The 16,622-nt window shown below is 37.6% G+C and overlaps 1 protein-coding gene across 1 annotated transcript in view; it reads left to right on the forward strand.

The window, feature by feature from the left end:
• Positions 1 to 16,622, forward strand: part of kiaa1614 (KIAA1614 ortholog) — a 24,801-nt gene continuing 8,179 nt past the window's right edge. The window contains exons 1-6 of the mRNA XM_016462225.1: positions 1 to 367; positions 6,044 to 6,964; positions 8,833 to 8,902; positions 10,774 to 10,914; positions 12,509 to 13,689; positions 16,088 to 16,235. Coding sequence (XP_016317711.1) covers positions 6,079 to 6,964; positions 8,833 to 8,902; positions 10,774 to 10,914; positions 12,509 to 13,689; positions 16,088 to 16,235 — 2,426 coding nt within the window. The 5' untranslated portion in view covers positions 1 to 367; positions 6,044 to 6,078. The remainder of the gene's footprint in view (positions 368 to 6,043; positions 6,965 to 8,832; positions 8,903 to 10,773; positions 10,915 to 12,508; positions 13,690 to 16,087; positions 16,236 to 16,622) is intronic.

Here is a 16,622-nt window from a genome sequence, read left to right on the forward strand (position 1 = left end):
TCAGAGCAGGTCGGTTGGCACAGCTGAGCTTGTTCCAGTGCTGGTGGAAATAATCTCATCCGAGCCTCATTCACTCATACTGGGGAGGCTCGTGGGGGCCAGATTGAAGTGATTTACGCAACAATGTCTCGCCAGTGGTTGGCTGTTGCGGATTTTGTTTTGTCTTAATCTTTGGGCAGATTAACCGACCGAACCAATTGTGTGCCTCCACGGGACTAATGTGTGGGGAGAACTTGTGAACTCAAAACAGAGTCCCTGCAAACTTCATCTAGACGAGAATATATTGCTCTGGAGGAAGTATAATAAAATGTTTTTTTTTCTGGATACTATGATGGTCAGCTATGCATATGACATCAGTGACTGACAGGTAAGTGTCATTGAAGTTTACATTAGTGCTTGTGCTGTTAAGTGAGTTTTTGTTTGTACAGTATTCTGTAGATCTGCAAAATGTAGAGTTTGTAATAGTTGTTAATCGGATATAAACCTACATAAAAAAGATTTAAAAAATTATATTATATTATATTATGATTAAAATGGTATAAAATAATATAATTTAATATATATATATATATACATACACACACTCACATACATACACACACACACACACACATATATATATATATATATATATAAAATACTGTTTATAATATAGTACTTGGTAATATATTATATAATATATTATATATGATTTTAAATTCATGTAATATTTAATATATTTATAATATATAATTATATAATATTTATTTTAAATCATTTTAAACAATTTAAATGTGAGTCATGCACATAAAACTATTTATTATTTATTTTATATACACGATATTACATTATATATTTTTTACATTTAAAATAATTGTTTACATTTAAATTTCAAAATGTAATTAAATAAATAGATGATAGATAGATAGATAGATAGATAGATTGATAGATAGATAGATCTCTCTCTCTTCAGCATCCCTCCGCCTCTCTGCAGCTGTTTGATTTAAATGTAGCGTATTTACAAGGAGAGTGTGACTGTGACAGGACGTTTCAAAACTCACATAATGACTTTTGCTTCGAGCAGCAGCAGCGATTGCGAGCGTATCTGCTCATATTACAGGCCTCCTCCTCGCTGCAGGCAGGGCTGGGTCTGTGTCCGTGTCTGTGTCAGAAGAATGCACAAAGAAGGCGGCCTATTCATTTTGTGTCCTGCAGTTTATGCGTCCTTGGACCCAACTGTGCATGAAGTTCAAGACCCAGCCCAGTGCTCTCTATTACAGCTGGCTTTGCTTCAGAACTGGCCTCAGATCAGGGAGTCAAGAAAAATAACCCCGTATGAAATCTAAGTGACTTCTCTGAGTAAAAAAACCAAACCAGACGCCAAAAGCTCTCACAACGTGGCGTTAAATAGATTAATAAACACAAAGACGCGCACGAATTAACAAAGGAAATTCCTCGGCAGCTGGAATATGTGAACTTCCTCTCCTCTGCATTTAAGAATTCTTCCATCAATTTTCCACCCAAATTCTAGTATAGAATTACGCCCCTCCCACTCAGGGGCGGAGCTACACGGGCCGCTCCAGCAATAGCAACGTCTCACAGGTCAGTTTTTCTCAACTGTGGTCACGTCTGTCTCCATAGCAACGTAGCGATCGTTCCTCAAAGTAGTTCAGTTTGTGTAACGCGAGTGAACGATAGCCAGTGCTTTCAAACGCAGCTGTTTAGTTGGCCAAATCTGAAGTGGGAGTGTGCCAAGCACACTTGAGCTGGCCAAAACAGCTGGAGGAAGAGAGAGAGAAGATTTGGGACGCTCAAAACTGAAAGCAAAGCAGAAACTAGAGCAAGATGAGATTGAACTGGCCGCTTGTGTTTTTGCTGACTCAAATATGATTTTATAAATCTTGAAGTGACTTTATAAGTGCGCATGTGGCTGCTGTGGAGGATAGACAGCAGATGGGCGAAGGAGGTAAGATGTTTGAAGAAGATATTTATTAGGCCTAGTTTTTCTTTTCTTCTGTCAAGATTTACTGCTTTCGTGATCTTTTAAAGTTGTTTGTCCAGCTTTCATGGCCACCTGTGTGCGAGTCATTGCATTTTGTTTTCTTGACCCATGCTTCTGTTAGCTCCAGTGTTAAATAAATGTCAGATGAGAGAAGTGGCCCCCCGCGGGATGAGTGTTTTCGTTCCTGGTCCGACACGGTGACCCCCGTGTGTTTAGGGGTCACACCAGCAGCAGATGGGATAGTAATGATTTTAGGCTGCAGAACTGTAGAAATCGACCTGAGCTCAGTGTAAGACATCAAGAAAGCTCATGTATGACTTTTACTTACTCATTCCTCTGAAATGGTCTCATTTCCTGTAGTTTTCTCATCACCAACAGATTGCACTGGAATAAAAAGCAGCCCATGGAAAAATTGGAAATATAAGGATTTATAGGCCTGGAAAAGTCACGGAAATGATCAAAAAATCATGGGAATCCCTATAGTGAATACTTCTAAATACTATTTATTTTTAAGCTTGACTCTATGTTATCTAATTAGCTAGAAAGTGCCCTTTGTGAGCATTATTTACTCTGAAAAGTCATGGAACAAAATCATGGAAACTTCTAGAGTGAATATTTCTACATTCTATTTATTTCTCGACTGTAAGGTATTTGATTGGCTAGGAATTGTTAATTTATTCATTTTAAAATGTAATTGAAATTCCTAAAGTGAATATTGCTATATTCAATTTTGTACACTTTATTTGATTTATTTGTTCAATTATTTAAAAAGTAATGGAACAAAAAGCAAATATTTCTACATTCTATTTTACACTTGACTCCAGCTTCAACAAATTGCCTAGAATTTGTTCTTTGTGAGCAGAATAATTTTATTTGTTAAAAAAAAGTTGAGGAAAACATGAACATTTCTAAAGTTAATATTTCTATATTCTATATGACTATGCTTGACTCTGCAAGGTATTTATTTGGGTAGAAAAAAGTCATGTAACAAAACTTTTATAGTGAATATTTCTGTATGCTATTTGATTTTTGACTATACGTTATTTAAGTGGGCTAGAAAGTGCTGGTTTTGAGCATAACTATTTTATTTATTTATTTAAAAAATAAGGAAGAAAATCATAGAAAATTATTAAGTAAATATTTGCTATTTACTTGCTATACTTGACACTAGAATATTCAGTTGGCTCTTTGTGAGCATATTAATTATAAATAACTAATTGTAAAAAAAAAAAATCATCCTGCATCCTGAAAATTACAAGGTCGTCAGCCTAATATGTTGCTGTTGATGTATGAAGTATATGGCCTTCTTAAAATGTTGTAAATGGTAAGTTAATGTTTTAAAAATCTTTTAAGCGATTAAAATTGTTGAGAATTTTCTCTGTTATTGTGTGTGTTCAGATGGAATAATGTCTGTTTATTCAAGCATGAAGTACCTGGAGCACCAGGAAGGTGTCCTAATTAAGAGAGGACCAATTAAATCAAATTAATCTTCCAGAAAACTCACTCGTTTGTGAACTTACCTCAGAGAAAACATACTTTTCTATTCTTGTCCTAAATAATGGCTGTCAGATGCTAAGTGTACAACATGACCTAACTGCACCGTGGTATATTAATTAAAAGTTAAGAGCATTCAGATGTTAGTTTGATAACATTGTGCTTTGTGAAAAGATGATTGGAGGTTTAAAAGCAGGATAGTGCTGTTAAGCCGAAAGCTAAAAGTGGAATAATGTGTCACCAAGCCCTACATTATTCTCAGAACAGGTTAGCGTGTTGTATTGGTTACTTGCGAAACTATTTGTTCTACATCTGGCGTTAGTAGTTAGTAGAGCAGATGAAACGTATGTGTTACACTAAAATATACATTATTACTTTCCCTCAGCCTTGGGAAAATCCCGTTTCAATGCCACAATGACATACTAGCAGTTGTTTGTGACTAAAAGACATTTTTTAGATTCTGTGGTCAAGTCTTGCATGGCCAAAGCTGTTTGGAAAGAATGAAAGGTGCAAAAGTCTTCTTGTCAACAAAAAGTGATTTATCAAAAATTCAGTTAAGTGAATAATGTGCTTTCCACTGGTCTGAGGACAGTTAAAACCTCTGTGGTTACTAATGGCCTCAAAAAGACAGTTTAAAATGCCAAATACAGTATATCATGCAGTAAGTGATACTGCCTAATGAAGGCTTGTTTGCACACAAGTATTTCCCTCAATTCATGTTAAATGTCACTAAAAAATGCCAAATCTATCACTAAATTTTTGCACTGAAGAAGTCTTATTTTTAGTGCTGTCAAACAATTAATCGTGATTAATCGCATCCAAAATAAAAGTTTTTGTTCACATAATATATGTGTGTATGTGCTGTGTATATTTATTATGTATATATAAATACACACACATGCATGTATATATTGAAGAAAAATATGTTATATTTATATATTAAATATATTTATATATATTATAAATTATATGAATATAAATATATAAATGTAAATACAGGTAATTTTTTTTCTAAATATATACTGTATGTGTGTGTATTTACATATACATAATAAATATATACAGTACACACATATATTATGTAAACGAAAACTTTTATTTTGGATGCGATTAATCACGATTAATCGTTTGACAGCACTATGTTATTTTTAATGAATCTTTTTAATATTTTCTTTAAGTTAAAAATATGTAAAAAAAATCATAAAAAGTAAAAAAAAGCCTTGAGAAAAGATTTATTTGAGAAGTGACACTGACTTGTTTTTAGATCATGTATCTTGAGTGTATTTTGTTTCACTGCTCTGGCAGATTTTTTCACATTTAAATCATAAACATGTTAAAAACGAGGGCAAAGAGACAAAATACATTCATATTCAAAACAATCTATGAAAGCAATTTATTTTTATTTTTATCTGCACGGTCAGAACAGTGCAGATTAAAATAAAAAAATTATAAAGTTTTAAAAAGTGTGAAACAGATCAGCAATTCGTCATTTATCCAATAAATATGCAGTAAGAAAAAATAAACTTTAATTATTAAATGTACTTTCTCTGAAAACAAGTCTTAATATTTAATTTTGTTGTAGCGATACTTCTCAATCAAATGTATCTTGTTTATAAGAAAAGACAAAACTGTAGGGCTTTTTTATATAAAATACTTTTATTTCATAAACAAAACATTCACTTTAATCACGTAAATGTTGGCTTTCATTTAATAACTGCGTGTATGCACAAATTTGTGCATGAAATCTGCATACAAGTATTTTAATGAATAAACTATGATTCACCAAAAACTTTTTAAAGGCTGGCTAAAGGAAAGGTTGTGTGGAAATCCCTTATATGGTGATGGTTTGGGTATGTTTTATGCAAATTGCTCATTTAGAATATTCCAAATTCATTAAAGGGGTCATATGACACGATTTCATGTTTTCCTTTGTCTTTGGAGTGTTAAAAGCTGTTCGTGCATATATAAGATCCGTAAAGTTGCAAAGATTAAAGTCTCAAACCCAAAGAGATATTCTTTATAAAAGTTAAGACTCGTCCACCCCTCCTAAAATGCCTCGTTTAAACACGCCCCCACATGTCTACGTCACTGTGTGGGAAGATTTGCATAACGCCGCCCAAATGTTTACACAAAGAAAGAAGGCGTAACTTTTATTCTCGCTGTAGTATTGTTGCCACCGCCGTCATTTCATGGAGACGCTCCTGTTTCCAAATATGGTATAAGGGGCGTAACAGTTCCGTCACACGCTTGAGGTATTCGGCCAATCACAAAACACTGGATAGCTGGCCAATCAGAGCACACCTTGCTTTTCAGAATGATGAGCTTTGTAAAAATCGACGCGTTTCAGAAAGGCGGGGCATAGAGGAGAAACAATAATGTACAATATGTGGAAAATAATGTTTTTTTTTACCTTAAACCACGTAAAAACCACGTTACACCAAATGTTTTTTTTAGCAACGTCATATGACCCCTTTAAAATTACAATGAAGTTAAGAACAAATTCTCTTGTGTGTATCCACACAGTTATTAGTGAGTGAGACCCAACTTGTTTCTTTCCATCCCCTTTAGCCACCATAATGCTCCACTGACACTCTGATTCGATCATGGAGGACGCAGTGACCTCTGAAGATGCTGAACCCCTGCCTGCCACCTCCCAAAACATTGACATCCACCTCAGGGAGCCAGAGGACGAGTGTCCTTCCAGCACAAGCCCGGAGCCCAGCACCCCGTCTTCACCTTCTAATCAGCAAACTCAAGGCTCTGCTGTATCGGCGCTGCAGTCCAAGGTCAAGGCTCTCTCCGAGCACAGAGTTGCCTGGAAAGAACCTGGAAGTAAGAACCAGGACAAACGAGTGGTTCCCGGGACCTTCATGCTGGGATACGCCCTCACGGACGCTTGGGGCTCCAGCAGCAGCGATGAAGACGGGGAACCTCGCAAGCCTCTGATTTTCATTGCCGGAGATCACAAGCCTCAGGTAGAACTCGAGTACGATCCCATTTCTTCCGAAACTTTGCTGGCAATCCCACGTGGCCTTGGAGAAGGAGCAAGCCTGGAGAACCTCTCGAACGATGCTTGCAGGGCTCAACACGATGCTTCTACATCTGATAAACCATGGATGCCTCCAAAGTGTTTCTGGAGGTCCATCAGACCAGAGATGCAGGTTCTAAATGGGAACATTCCTGTGGGGAAAGATGGAACAAATGGAGGAACCATGGGACACAAAATGGGCCACAAGTTTCCAAGGGAACTGCATAGGTCTGACAGCCTGGAGAGTCACCTAAGCAGGTACAATCATGGTGAGGTGGGACAGTGTGGACTCTGGCGGGCCGACAGCTTGGAGAGCATGTGCAGCAGTGGAAGCTCGCTGTCCCTGGCTGAGAGGGTCGAGATGAACCGAGGTCTTCTCAAACAGATGCTGCAGAAAGCCCAGAACAAAGACCATGTGCCAGGACAAAGGATAGAGGACCCGACACACATTGGTGGTAGAGGTAAGGAGATCCATTACTCTGGATATATACATATGGATATTTTTTGAGGGGGCATAAAATCAAAAATGCTAAGGTGGTATGACTGTTCTGATATAACAATGAAGAAAAAGCCTATAAAAATATGAATAACTATGACATTTTTTAAAAATTAGTTGTTCATTTTTTGTATTTTTGAACACTTTTTTTCCACTAAATAATTTATTAATCACAATTTTCTTTTATTTTTACAAAACTGATTGACTCGTTACGTAAAAATTATAAATGAAAAAATGTTTGAAATTTTCATTTATAAAATTATAAAATAAATGAAAAAAGTCATGAGCTCCAACCAACATGCAGAAAAAAAACGAAGCATAAAACAGGAAGTGACATCACAGAGGACCCCTACAGAGCCTCATGACTTTGTGTAAACTCTATTAAGTTTGACCTTTTTTATTTTTAAAGTTAGTCCAGGTTGTAAAATGTCATGTGGCGTGACTCCAAAAAAAAAGATATATGAATTAATAATTAACAATATTTATGAAAAAAAATACCTTGAAAAAAATATAATTTAATTTATTATTTAACAATATTTTTATATTATTTGTATTAATTCATTATTTTATTTTTATTATTGTTAATATTTTATTAGGGCCCAAGCACTGCGGTGCGAGGACCTTATTGGAATTGCTCCATTTATTATTATTTATTTTTATTTTGTATAACAAATAATCATGAAAACATAAACAAAAAGAGCAAATTTTTAAGAACCTGGCATATGCGTTTCAAACTCGGCTCGAAATCGCCCATCTTGTTTCCGGAAGCTGAGATGTAATTGTCCTTATCCGATGTAACATAATGTATGATATAAAGCATAGCAGCGCTAATCCGAGGTTATCAGACAGGTGTTAAATGCCATTAGCGCATGTCTGATGAGATGACATTGTCTCCTTTAGCACGTTTATGGATTACACGCAACGATCACACATGACCTCCCTAATGAAGCAGGGGTCATATAGACGAGAGAGCTGGATAATCCAGATATGAGGGGACAGAAGGATAAGAATGAGAATTACACTGATTAAAAACAACTCAGAGTAACAATGATAAAGGCTGGGAGCTGGGAAAACAGTGTGATGAATATTTTATTAGGGCCCAAGCACTGCGGTGCGAGGACCTTATTGGAATTGCTCCATTTATTATTATTTATTTTTATTTTGTATAACAAATAATCATGATTAAGATGTGTAAGTTATTAATTGTTATTGGATATTGACACCACATGACAGTTTTAGAGTAATTAAACATCTCTTAAAAATGGTCTAAAATCATATGTAAACATAAATACCAAAATAACCTTTTATCTTGAAAAGATATATATTTTATTAAAAAAATGATGATTAAGATGTGTATGTTACTAGATGGTGACACCACATGGCATGTTTAAAGTAATTAGAGAAGTAATCCTTCTCTTGAATTAGACGAGAGAGCTGGATAATCCAGATATGAGGGGACAGAAGGATAAGAATGAGAATTACACTGATTAAAAACAACTCAGAGTAACAATGATAAAGGCTGGGAGATGGGAAAACAGTGTGATGCTTCATTTGTTCGCTTGTTTTCCTCATTTTTGAAGCACCAGATGTGGACACAAACTTGACGACCTTGTCAAGTGAGATAAACAACTGGCTTTTAGCTGTCAGGCAAACACAGTTCACTCAACCTGAAGTAGATGAAGCAGTAGTGAAACTGCGGATAACCTAGAGTTTTGGTTGTGATGGAAAGCAGGGGAAATAAATAAATATATATATATATCAAGTCAGTATTAATTAGGGAGATCATAAGCCCTGTAATCTGCACACTGAATGTCTCTGTGTCTGTTTTCACAGGTATCTGTGGCCTCAGTGATAGTGATTGGGATTCTGGGATTTCGCTCCAAGGTAGTGAACACAGCCAAAGGTGAGCAGCACAGATTGATGCTCTCACGTTACTCTCTTACACACAGCATGTGTATTTAGCTTCTCATAGTGCTGATTAGAGATTTATTATTTCAGCTTCCTGAGACTCTCAAAAGTAGTGCTCCTTAATTCCTCCTAAAAAAAACAACATCGGCACGTCTGAATGTTGAACATACAAAAAAAGTGGAATGTGAGCTCAGGAGAAAACAGCTGCTGATGCTTTTCATGAGCTGAGGAACTAGATCATATCATCGGCTCTTCCTGCCGCTCCTTTAAACTCCACCTAAGAGTTGAATAACAAAGGAAATAGCTGAGCTTTTTTCTCCAAACTAATAAAGATGCCACAAATTCTTAAAAATAAACAAAACACATGGGTCATTGTCAGGAAATATGTGTCGGAAAATGTCAGGAACTTTAGGAACATTATAGGAAAAACCATACATTACCAGTATAATCATGATATTTATGTAGATTTATTTTTAATATGTGTTCTATAAAAACTGTATAAAATCCATTAAAATAGTGATGAATTGAGGCATGGAAACATGTTCGATAATAAACATAAATTTGTTCATTATTAGTATTTTTTTTACATTTATGATTTTTTATCATAAATTAGTGTACTTGATGTATTTAGTTTTAAAAATCGTAAAATCCTAAATAAATAAATACATAAATAAATAAACAAAATTAAATAACTAGTATATCCATATTTTTACTTAATAAATTAGTGAATTAGTGTCAGACAGACTACAAAATTGGCTACTAATTTGAAAAAACTAATATTAATTTTTTATTTTAATTTTTTTAATTACTTTTTTTTTCTTTTACAGTACACACTAAACATAGTTAACGTTATGAAATAATGTGACTAAGTTCAGTTGCCTGTGATTTCCATACTCGTGCATTCTGATTTATGATAATTTCATAAGCATTTTTATGGTTTTATTTTTTTCATAAATTAGTGTACTTGGTGTATGTAGTTTTAAAAATCATAAAAATCATAAAAAAAGGAAAAAAGATATGAACAAAAATAAATAACTATTATATCCATATTTTTACTTAAAAAATAATTAGTGAATTAGTGTCAGACAGACTACAAAATTGGCTACTAATTAAAAAAAAAAAAAACAACAACAAATATTAATATTAATGTTAGTATTATTTTACATTTATTTATTTTTTACGGTACACACTAAACATAGTTAAAGTTATGAAATAATGACACTAAGTTTAGTTGCCTGTGATTTCCATACTCATGCATTCTGATTTATGATGATTTCATACGTATTTTTATGGTTTTATTTTTCATAAATTTCATAAATTAGTTTTGAATTTAATTAAATATGAATTAATTAGGTAAACAAACAAATCATTAAACAGTATATCCATGTTTTTGCTTGGATTAAAAAAATAAATATGTGAATTAGTGACCGTAACAAACTTGGCAAAATTTCATGAAAAACAAATATTATTTTTTTCATTATTATTAATAATATTTTACATTACACACTGAACAGAGTTAAAGTTATTACATAGTAAAACTAAGTTTCTTTGAATAATATCAGTAGTAAGTCCTGAGGTATAGCGGTTCCTGATAATGGCTCATGCATTCTGATTTATGACGATTTCATAAGCACTTTATGTCTTGGTATCACCATATTCCTGTTTTAGAGTAATATTCAAGCCTTTGATCATGTAAACATATGCATAAGCCCATCTAGTGCATCATAATCAGGTACAAACCTCACACACACTCAGCATCCGTCAGCCTAATTAGTGATGACGGCCTGCTCCACTTAATCCCCCCCCACTCCGCACAGGAGCTGACGTGTTTCTTTCTCTGTCTCTCTCTCTCTGGCCGGCCCACAGGGCCTTTGTGTTGGGCGACGACCTTCCGCTGAGCCCTCGCCACGAGCAGGCCAAACGACTGCTGGAGAGAGCGCGTATGAAGGCCCGGTCCAACCCTCTCAAAGCCGACCACACCATCCTACCCGTCCAGAGGGACAACCCGTGAGTTTTCCCGGTCTCGTTCTCTCTAGTCCTTGGCTTGTTGGGGTTTCGGCTGGGGGGTTGGGGTTTTGAGGCTTAGGCGTCATGGGAAGGGAGGGTGACTACAAGGCTCTCTTCATATCAAAACAAGGAAGCCTTCGCCTGCTCACTCTTGAGGATTTGTGTGGGGGATGTAGATCTTAAACTGTATTATTTGGTGCTGGACTGAATAGTCTTTTGCTCTTTTTGGAGACGGGCAGATGATAAAAGGGAAGGGGGGAAGTGTTTGGCAAATCTCTTTTCAGAAGCAACAGGTGCTGTCTTCTGTTTCAGTCTGGCATATTATATAAAGACATTAAATAAGGTTGTAACTTCTATGTATTTGTATGAAACTGATATACAAGTATTATAGAATAACTCTAGTATCAAAGAAAACAAAGATGCACATTCAGTGCTAGCTGTGAAACAGCAGGAAGCTAATGGTAGTCTGAATTTAAACTTCTAAACTAAGTATACTGGCGTCCTCCTCCAAACTCTTCTGTTATATAAGACTACCTGAATTATACAACGTGTACAAACGGCTGGTGGCTCTAAATCCCACTTCCCCGTCCAGCGCTCTGTTCTCTACCTCAGCACTTTCACACAAAAACAGATGGGCGAGCCGCCCCAAACGCCTGTCTCCTTGTTTGGTATGAAGACAAGCGGCATGCATTGCATGGCAGCATCCGGAACAGATTAGGGCAATTTTAAATGTCACAACAAAACCTGACACGCACTGAGAACAGAGATTTTTTTTTTATATTTAAAAATATAAAAATATACGTAAATACTAAAAGTAATATTTAAAAATGAAATTAATGAAAGAAATAGTTAATAAAAAATGTATTATCAATAAAAAAATAATTTTCATGAATTAGTGTACTTGATGTATTTAGCTTTAAAATTAAATTAAATTAAATGTTCTGGCTTAGATTTAAAAAAAAGAATAATTAGTGAATTAGTGACAGATTAAAATTCTCCCTTTTTATTTAAATGGGAGCTTCTGGGAGCCGTCCTGCTCTGATACACCTGTCATGTCTGCCAGCTGTTACTTTCCTTCTCCCTAATTCCCTCCCTGCTTCTCCCTTATGGGGAAAACAGCTCAGTGATGTTGAGTACACTGCTGTCAGCTTGCTCGGGTTAAACTTAACACTTAACTGCCTCTCTTGAGATTGAATGTTTAAGACAAACTCGCAGCTGTAAAGTCCCATAGGTTTCAGAACAGTGCACTAAGCTTAATGGGCATAAAAACTCCTAGTGCACAATAATACACCTGTAGATTACTATTCCTGCACTTTAAGCAAGCAGGGGATATTTAAAGGCACTAGTTTTGGTTTTCTCATGTTTAACAATGAGCTTATGATATCGAAATGCTTGGCATGCTAAAGACGACCTTTCTTAAAGGAGTAAAAAAGCATGTCAGGAATGTGCACAGAGGAGCCAAAGAAGAAGGAAATTTTGCCCATGTCTCCATGCTGAGAGATAGTCTGCCGGCTGCTTTGGCATGCATCCGTTTCTTCGCGTATCTAAGTGCTCAGGAATGCAACTCATTTCATATATGTGCATGTGTGTACAGGGAGCTGTTGTCCTGGGTTGGTGTACCCTTACACCAGGCTCCTCTTGCGGGGAAGGAGGGCGTGGTGGTGGTCTCCGGAAACCTTAGTGACTCCTCCAGCGGCGACTCGGCAGGTGGAACCTGCCGGAGACACGGACAGTCCCCAACCCGTGTGCGTTTCGAAGACGAATCGGAGAAGGACGCTGAGGTGCGCTACCTGGAGCGGCTACGCCAGCGGCGCAGGGCTGGAGAAAGAGGGCAGGGGCTGCTGGTGTCCAAACCCACCTTGTCGTCTTACATCAATGGACAGGCAGAGACAGGACATGGCTCGAATGATTCAATATTCTGGAAGCCAAAAGCCAAGAAGAGTTTGTTGAATGGCAAAGGTCCGGAAACAGCAAACAGGCAGTGCAACTCTTGTGGGACCTTTCTAAATGAACCACACGGGCCTAGCTTGAACTCAAATACTCTGTCTTTACCTAATGGGGAAGTCGAAGGGAAGAAGATACCATGTTGGGTTGCTCCCACCCTACCCAACCGGCTTGTCCGGATCGAACAGATTAAGGAGACGTACATTGGGACGAGTCCCGCTATCGTCCACAGCGATGGAACACACTGCATTCCTGTGGATAACGTGAGCGGTAGAGGAACATTCCAGAAGCTAAAGAAGAAGGTCCGGAAACAAGAGAGCAAGCAGGAACCCTTGTATGTCAACGGCCTGAGGGCTCCAACACCTCCGGATTGCAACAGTGGAACTCAAATGTGTATCTCGAATGGACTAGCATTGCCACTCAACCCCTATGCCGTGGATCCCCTTGGACAGAGAATCCCAGCCGCATGCAGCCCCACATCCAGTAAGAGACCTGTAGTACCTCCATTGCCCCGCAATGGAGAACCATCCAGCTCCCACCTTCCTCAGCCAACCCCTCCTCCTCTCCAACCGAAAAAATCAGCCCTAAAATCCAGCTCAAAGAACCGCTCTAATGGTCAGCGGACCGTCACACTCATTTCTTCACCCGAGTACCACCTGGACTCCACAGAGGCAGGGGGCGCTGTGGAGAGCTGTCTTCAGGAACAGGCTTCCTCTGGACTGGGTTATTGGGAGGACAGATCTGCAGTGGTCACCCCTGTACCCATACTCAGGACGAGCCCAGTTCTGTGTGCTCGAAACTCACCCATACAAGGGGAAGAAAGGCTAACAGGTTAGTTTAACTACATAGGCTAATAGCAATAGTAATTTACCTATCGGTAAGCCCCGCCCCCCTTAGTTACTGTTACTCCCTCTGACAAACAAATGGAGCTGCTCACTGTCTTACAATGACAGCTGTCAGTGTGAAAACCTTGTCACAAGATGTTTTTGAACATTTGAATATGCCATGGAGGGATATATAAAAGATTTTAAAATAAATGTGGTGGGTAACTCGATTCATTTGGCAGCGAGGGTTTACAGATCACAATGCAAGCAGGAGAAGCCTCATGTTACGGTCATCACAATCGCAGATGACAACATGGAGGATCAACACTGTTCATGTACTGCAGGGTACGATTTAATTTACATTTAACCAGTTTAATATGGAGAGGCACTGAAATGTAGATCTCCGTTTATGTGTTTTTGACCTACACTGTACATGATGTCTTCATTGGGATTAGGGTTGAATACTTACGGACATTTTGCTCTGTTTTGTTTGGGTTCAAGAAATGGAATAAAATAAATTGTATTGCCCATCCTCTCAGGATAACTGGAATCAGTGTTACAAGTACCCCAGGCACATTGTTTTCCCATTTTTGTAGCATAAACACCATCAAACCGATGCAAGCTTCGGATCTTCCAATGTTTCTCTATGGTGCTGAAACCTAAAGATGTCCGAGTTCCGTTCCCCATGCAACTGATACTCCACTACCATTGGCTCATCTGCGTTTGAGGGGAGGGGCTTAACGATAGGTCAATTGAGCAGAAGGTTTATCTAAAGCAACTTACAATACATCAGGGATGTCCAAACCTGCTCCTGGAGGGCCAACTTCCTGCACAGTTTAGCTCCAACTTGCCTTCAAAAGGATAGTTCACCCAAAAATGAAAATTCTGTCATTAATTACTCACCCTCATGTCGTTCCAAACCCGTAAGACCTTTGTTTATCTTCAGAACACAAATTAAGATACTTTTGATGAAATCCGAGAGCTTTCGGACCCTCCATAGAAAGCAACGCAACTTCCACGTTCAAGGCCCAGAAAGGTAGCAAGAACATCATTAAAATAGTCCATGTAACATCAGTGGTTCAACCGTAATGATATGAAGGTACGGGACTACTTTTTGTGTGCAAAGAAAATAAAAATAACAACTTTATTCAACTTTTTTTTCTCTTCCGGTCAGTGTCCACCACCGTTCACAAAAGTACCACGACGCAAAGAAAAGAAGAAATCGGTAAATAAAGTCGATATTGTTGTTTTCTTTGCACATTAAAAGTATTCTCGTAGCTTCATAAAATTACGGTTGAACCACTGATGTCACATGGACTACTTTAACGGTGTTTTTACTACCTTTCTGGGCCTTGACTGTGGAAGTTGCGCTGCAGTCTATGCAGGGTCAGAAACCTCTCGGATTTCATCAAAAATATCTTAATTTGTGTTCTGAAGATAAACAAAGGCCTTACGGGTTTGGAAAGACATGAAGGTGAATAATTAATGACAGAATTTAAATTTTTGGGTGAACTATCCCTTTAAGTCCAACATACCATCCTGCCTAGAAGTTTCTAGCAAGCCTACAAGACCTTGATTAGCTGGTTCAGGTGTGTTTAAGTGGGGTTAAAGCTAAACTCTGCAGGAGCAGAATTAGACACCCCCTGAGACAATCCCCCTAAAGAAACATTGGGTAAGTGTCTAGATTGGGCACAATGGTGATCGCCCTACGACTCAAACCAGCAAACTTCTGGTTACTAGCACTGAGCTTTGGTCACTTAGCTAAAAATGAGTTTGTTAGGGCAATAAACAATGGCATAAAGTCTGCAATTTGTAAAGCACTACTAGCACTAGCTGTTGTTGTGTTTCACAGGTGTCCTACCTAATAGAACTTTCACATTTTTTAATACATATTTGAGCACACTGCAAAGGATAAAGCTAATATTTAGCACTGTGAAGGTTAGATTTCAAATGCACGCTTACGTAATCTTATCTAAAAATGAATCAAAGCTTTTCCCAGAATCAAGCGGCACTTCCAGGTAGACATCTGATTCAGTCAGCAAGGTGACACCTTTGGGTGAGCACATGTGCGCTTCTCTTCACTGCGTTCCTGTCCCACTGGGGATTGTCCAGATCAGCAGATCCACACTGTCCTGTCGGAGTAATCCCACAGTGGGCCCCGGTCACTAGTGCGTTCAGCAGCTACTCTCTCCCAGTCTTTTTCCATCTCCTTCAACAATTTTCCATCTTGTTTGATGTTACTTGGAAAAGCATTTTCTCACTTGCTTTTCAGCTACATAATGTTATATTATTAACATATTCAGTTTACACCTTATCAAGATTCATCATGATATTTAACGATTTCCATAGGATGTTTCATCCATTATCCTATAATACGCACAGCCATGTTTTCCATTCTTCCCTAGATGTGGAACAGCATCAGAGTATAGGACAGCTGGGATCTAATGGAACATCCAGCAGTGCTGAATCAACCCAGGATCGACTCAATGACAGACACGTCAGAGGGCCAATCAGACCAGTGCATCACAGGGCAACTAGCCCAAACTTCTCACAGTGAGTAAAGAGGGAAAGAAAGAGAGGGTGGAAATAATGAATATGCTATGTCCGTACCCACATCTACCGTAATCCCCCTTTTTATTTGGTTAGCACTTTAACAAACCAGATCCTTTGCTAAAATGTACAATCCTTTCTCTGAACAATGTAATTTCCGGGGGCCACAATTATATGGATTGCTTTGGCACTTAAGGCTCAAAGTAGGTCAGAGGAGATGTGGGCCAGGCTTCCTTATGACTACACGTTTGTCTACTACAACACTGCCACCTACTGACTGAGAATATATATATATATAGGCCTATATATTTTTTTTTTACATAATATATGAGTGTGTACTGTGTATATTTATTATGTATATATAAATACACACATATACATGTATATATT

This window comes from Sinocyclocheilus anshuiensis, unplaced genomic scaffold (assembly GCF_001515605.1).
Source record: "Sinocyclocheilus anshuiensis isolate Anshui unplaced genomic scaffold, SAMN03320099.WGS_v1.1 scaffold560, whole genome shotgun sequence".
Lineage (NCBI taxonomy): Eukaryota > Metazoa > Chordata > Actinopteri > Cypriniformes > Cyprinidae > Sinocyclocheilus > Sinocyclocheilus anshuiensis.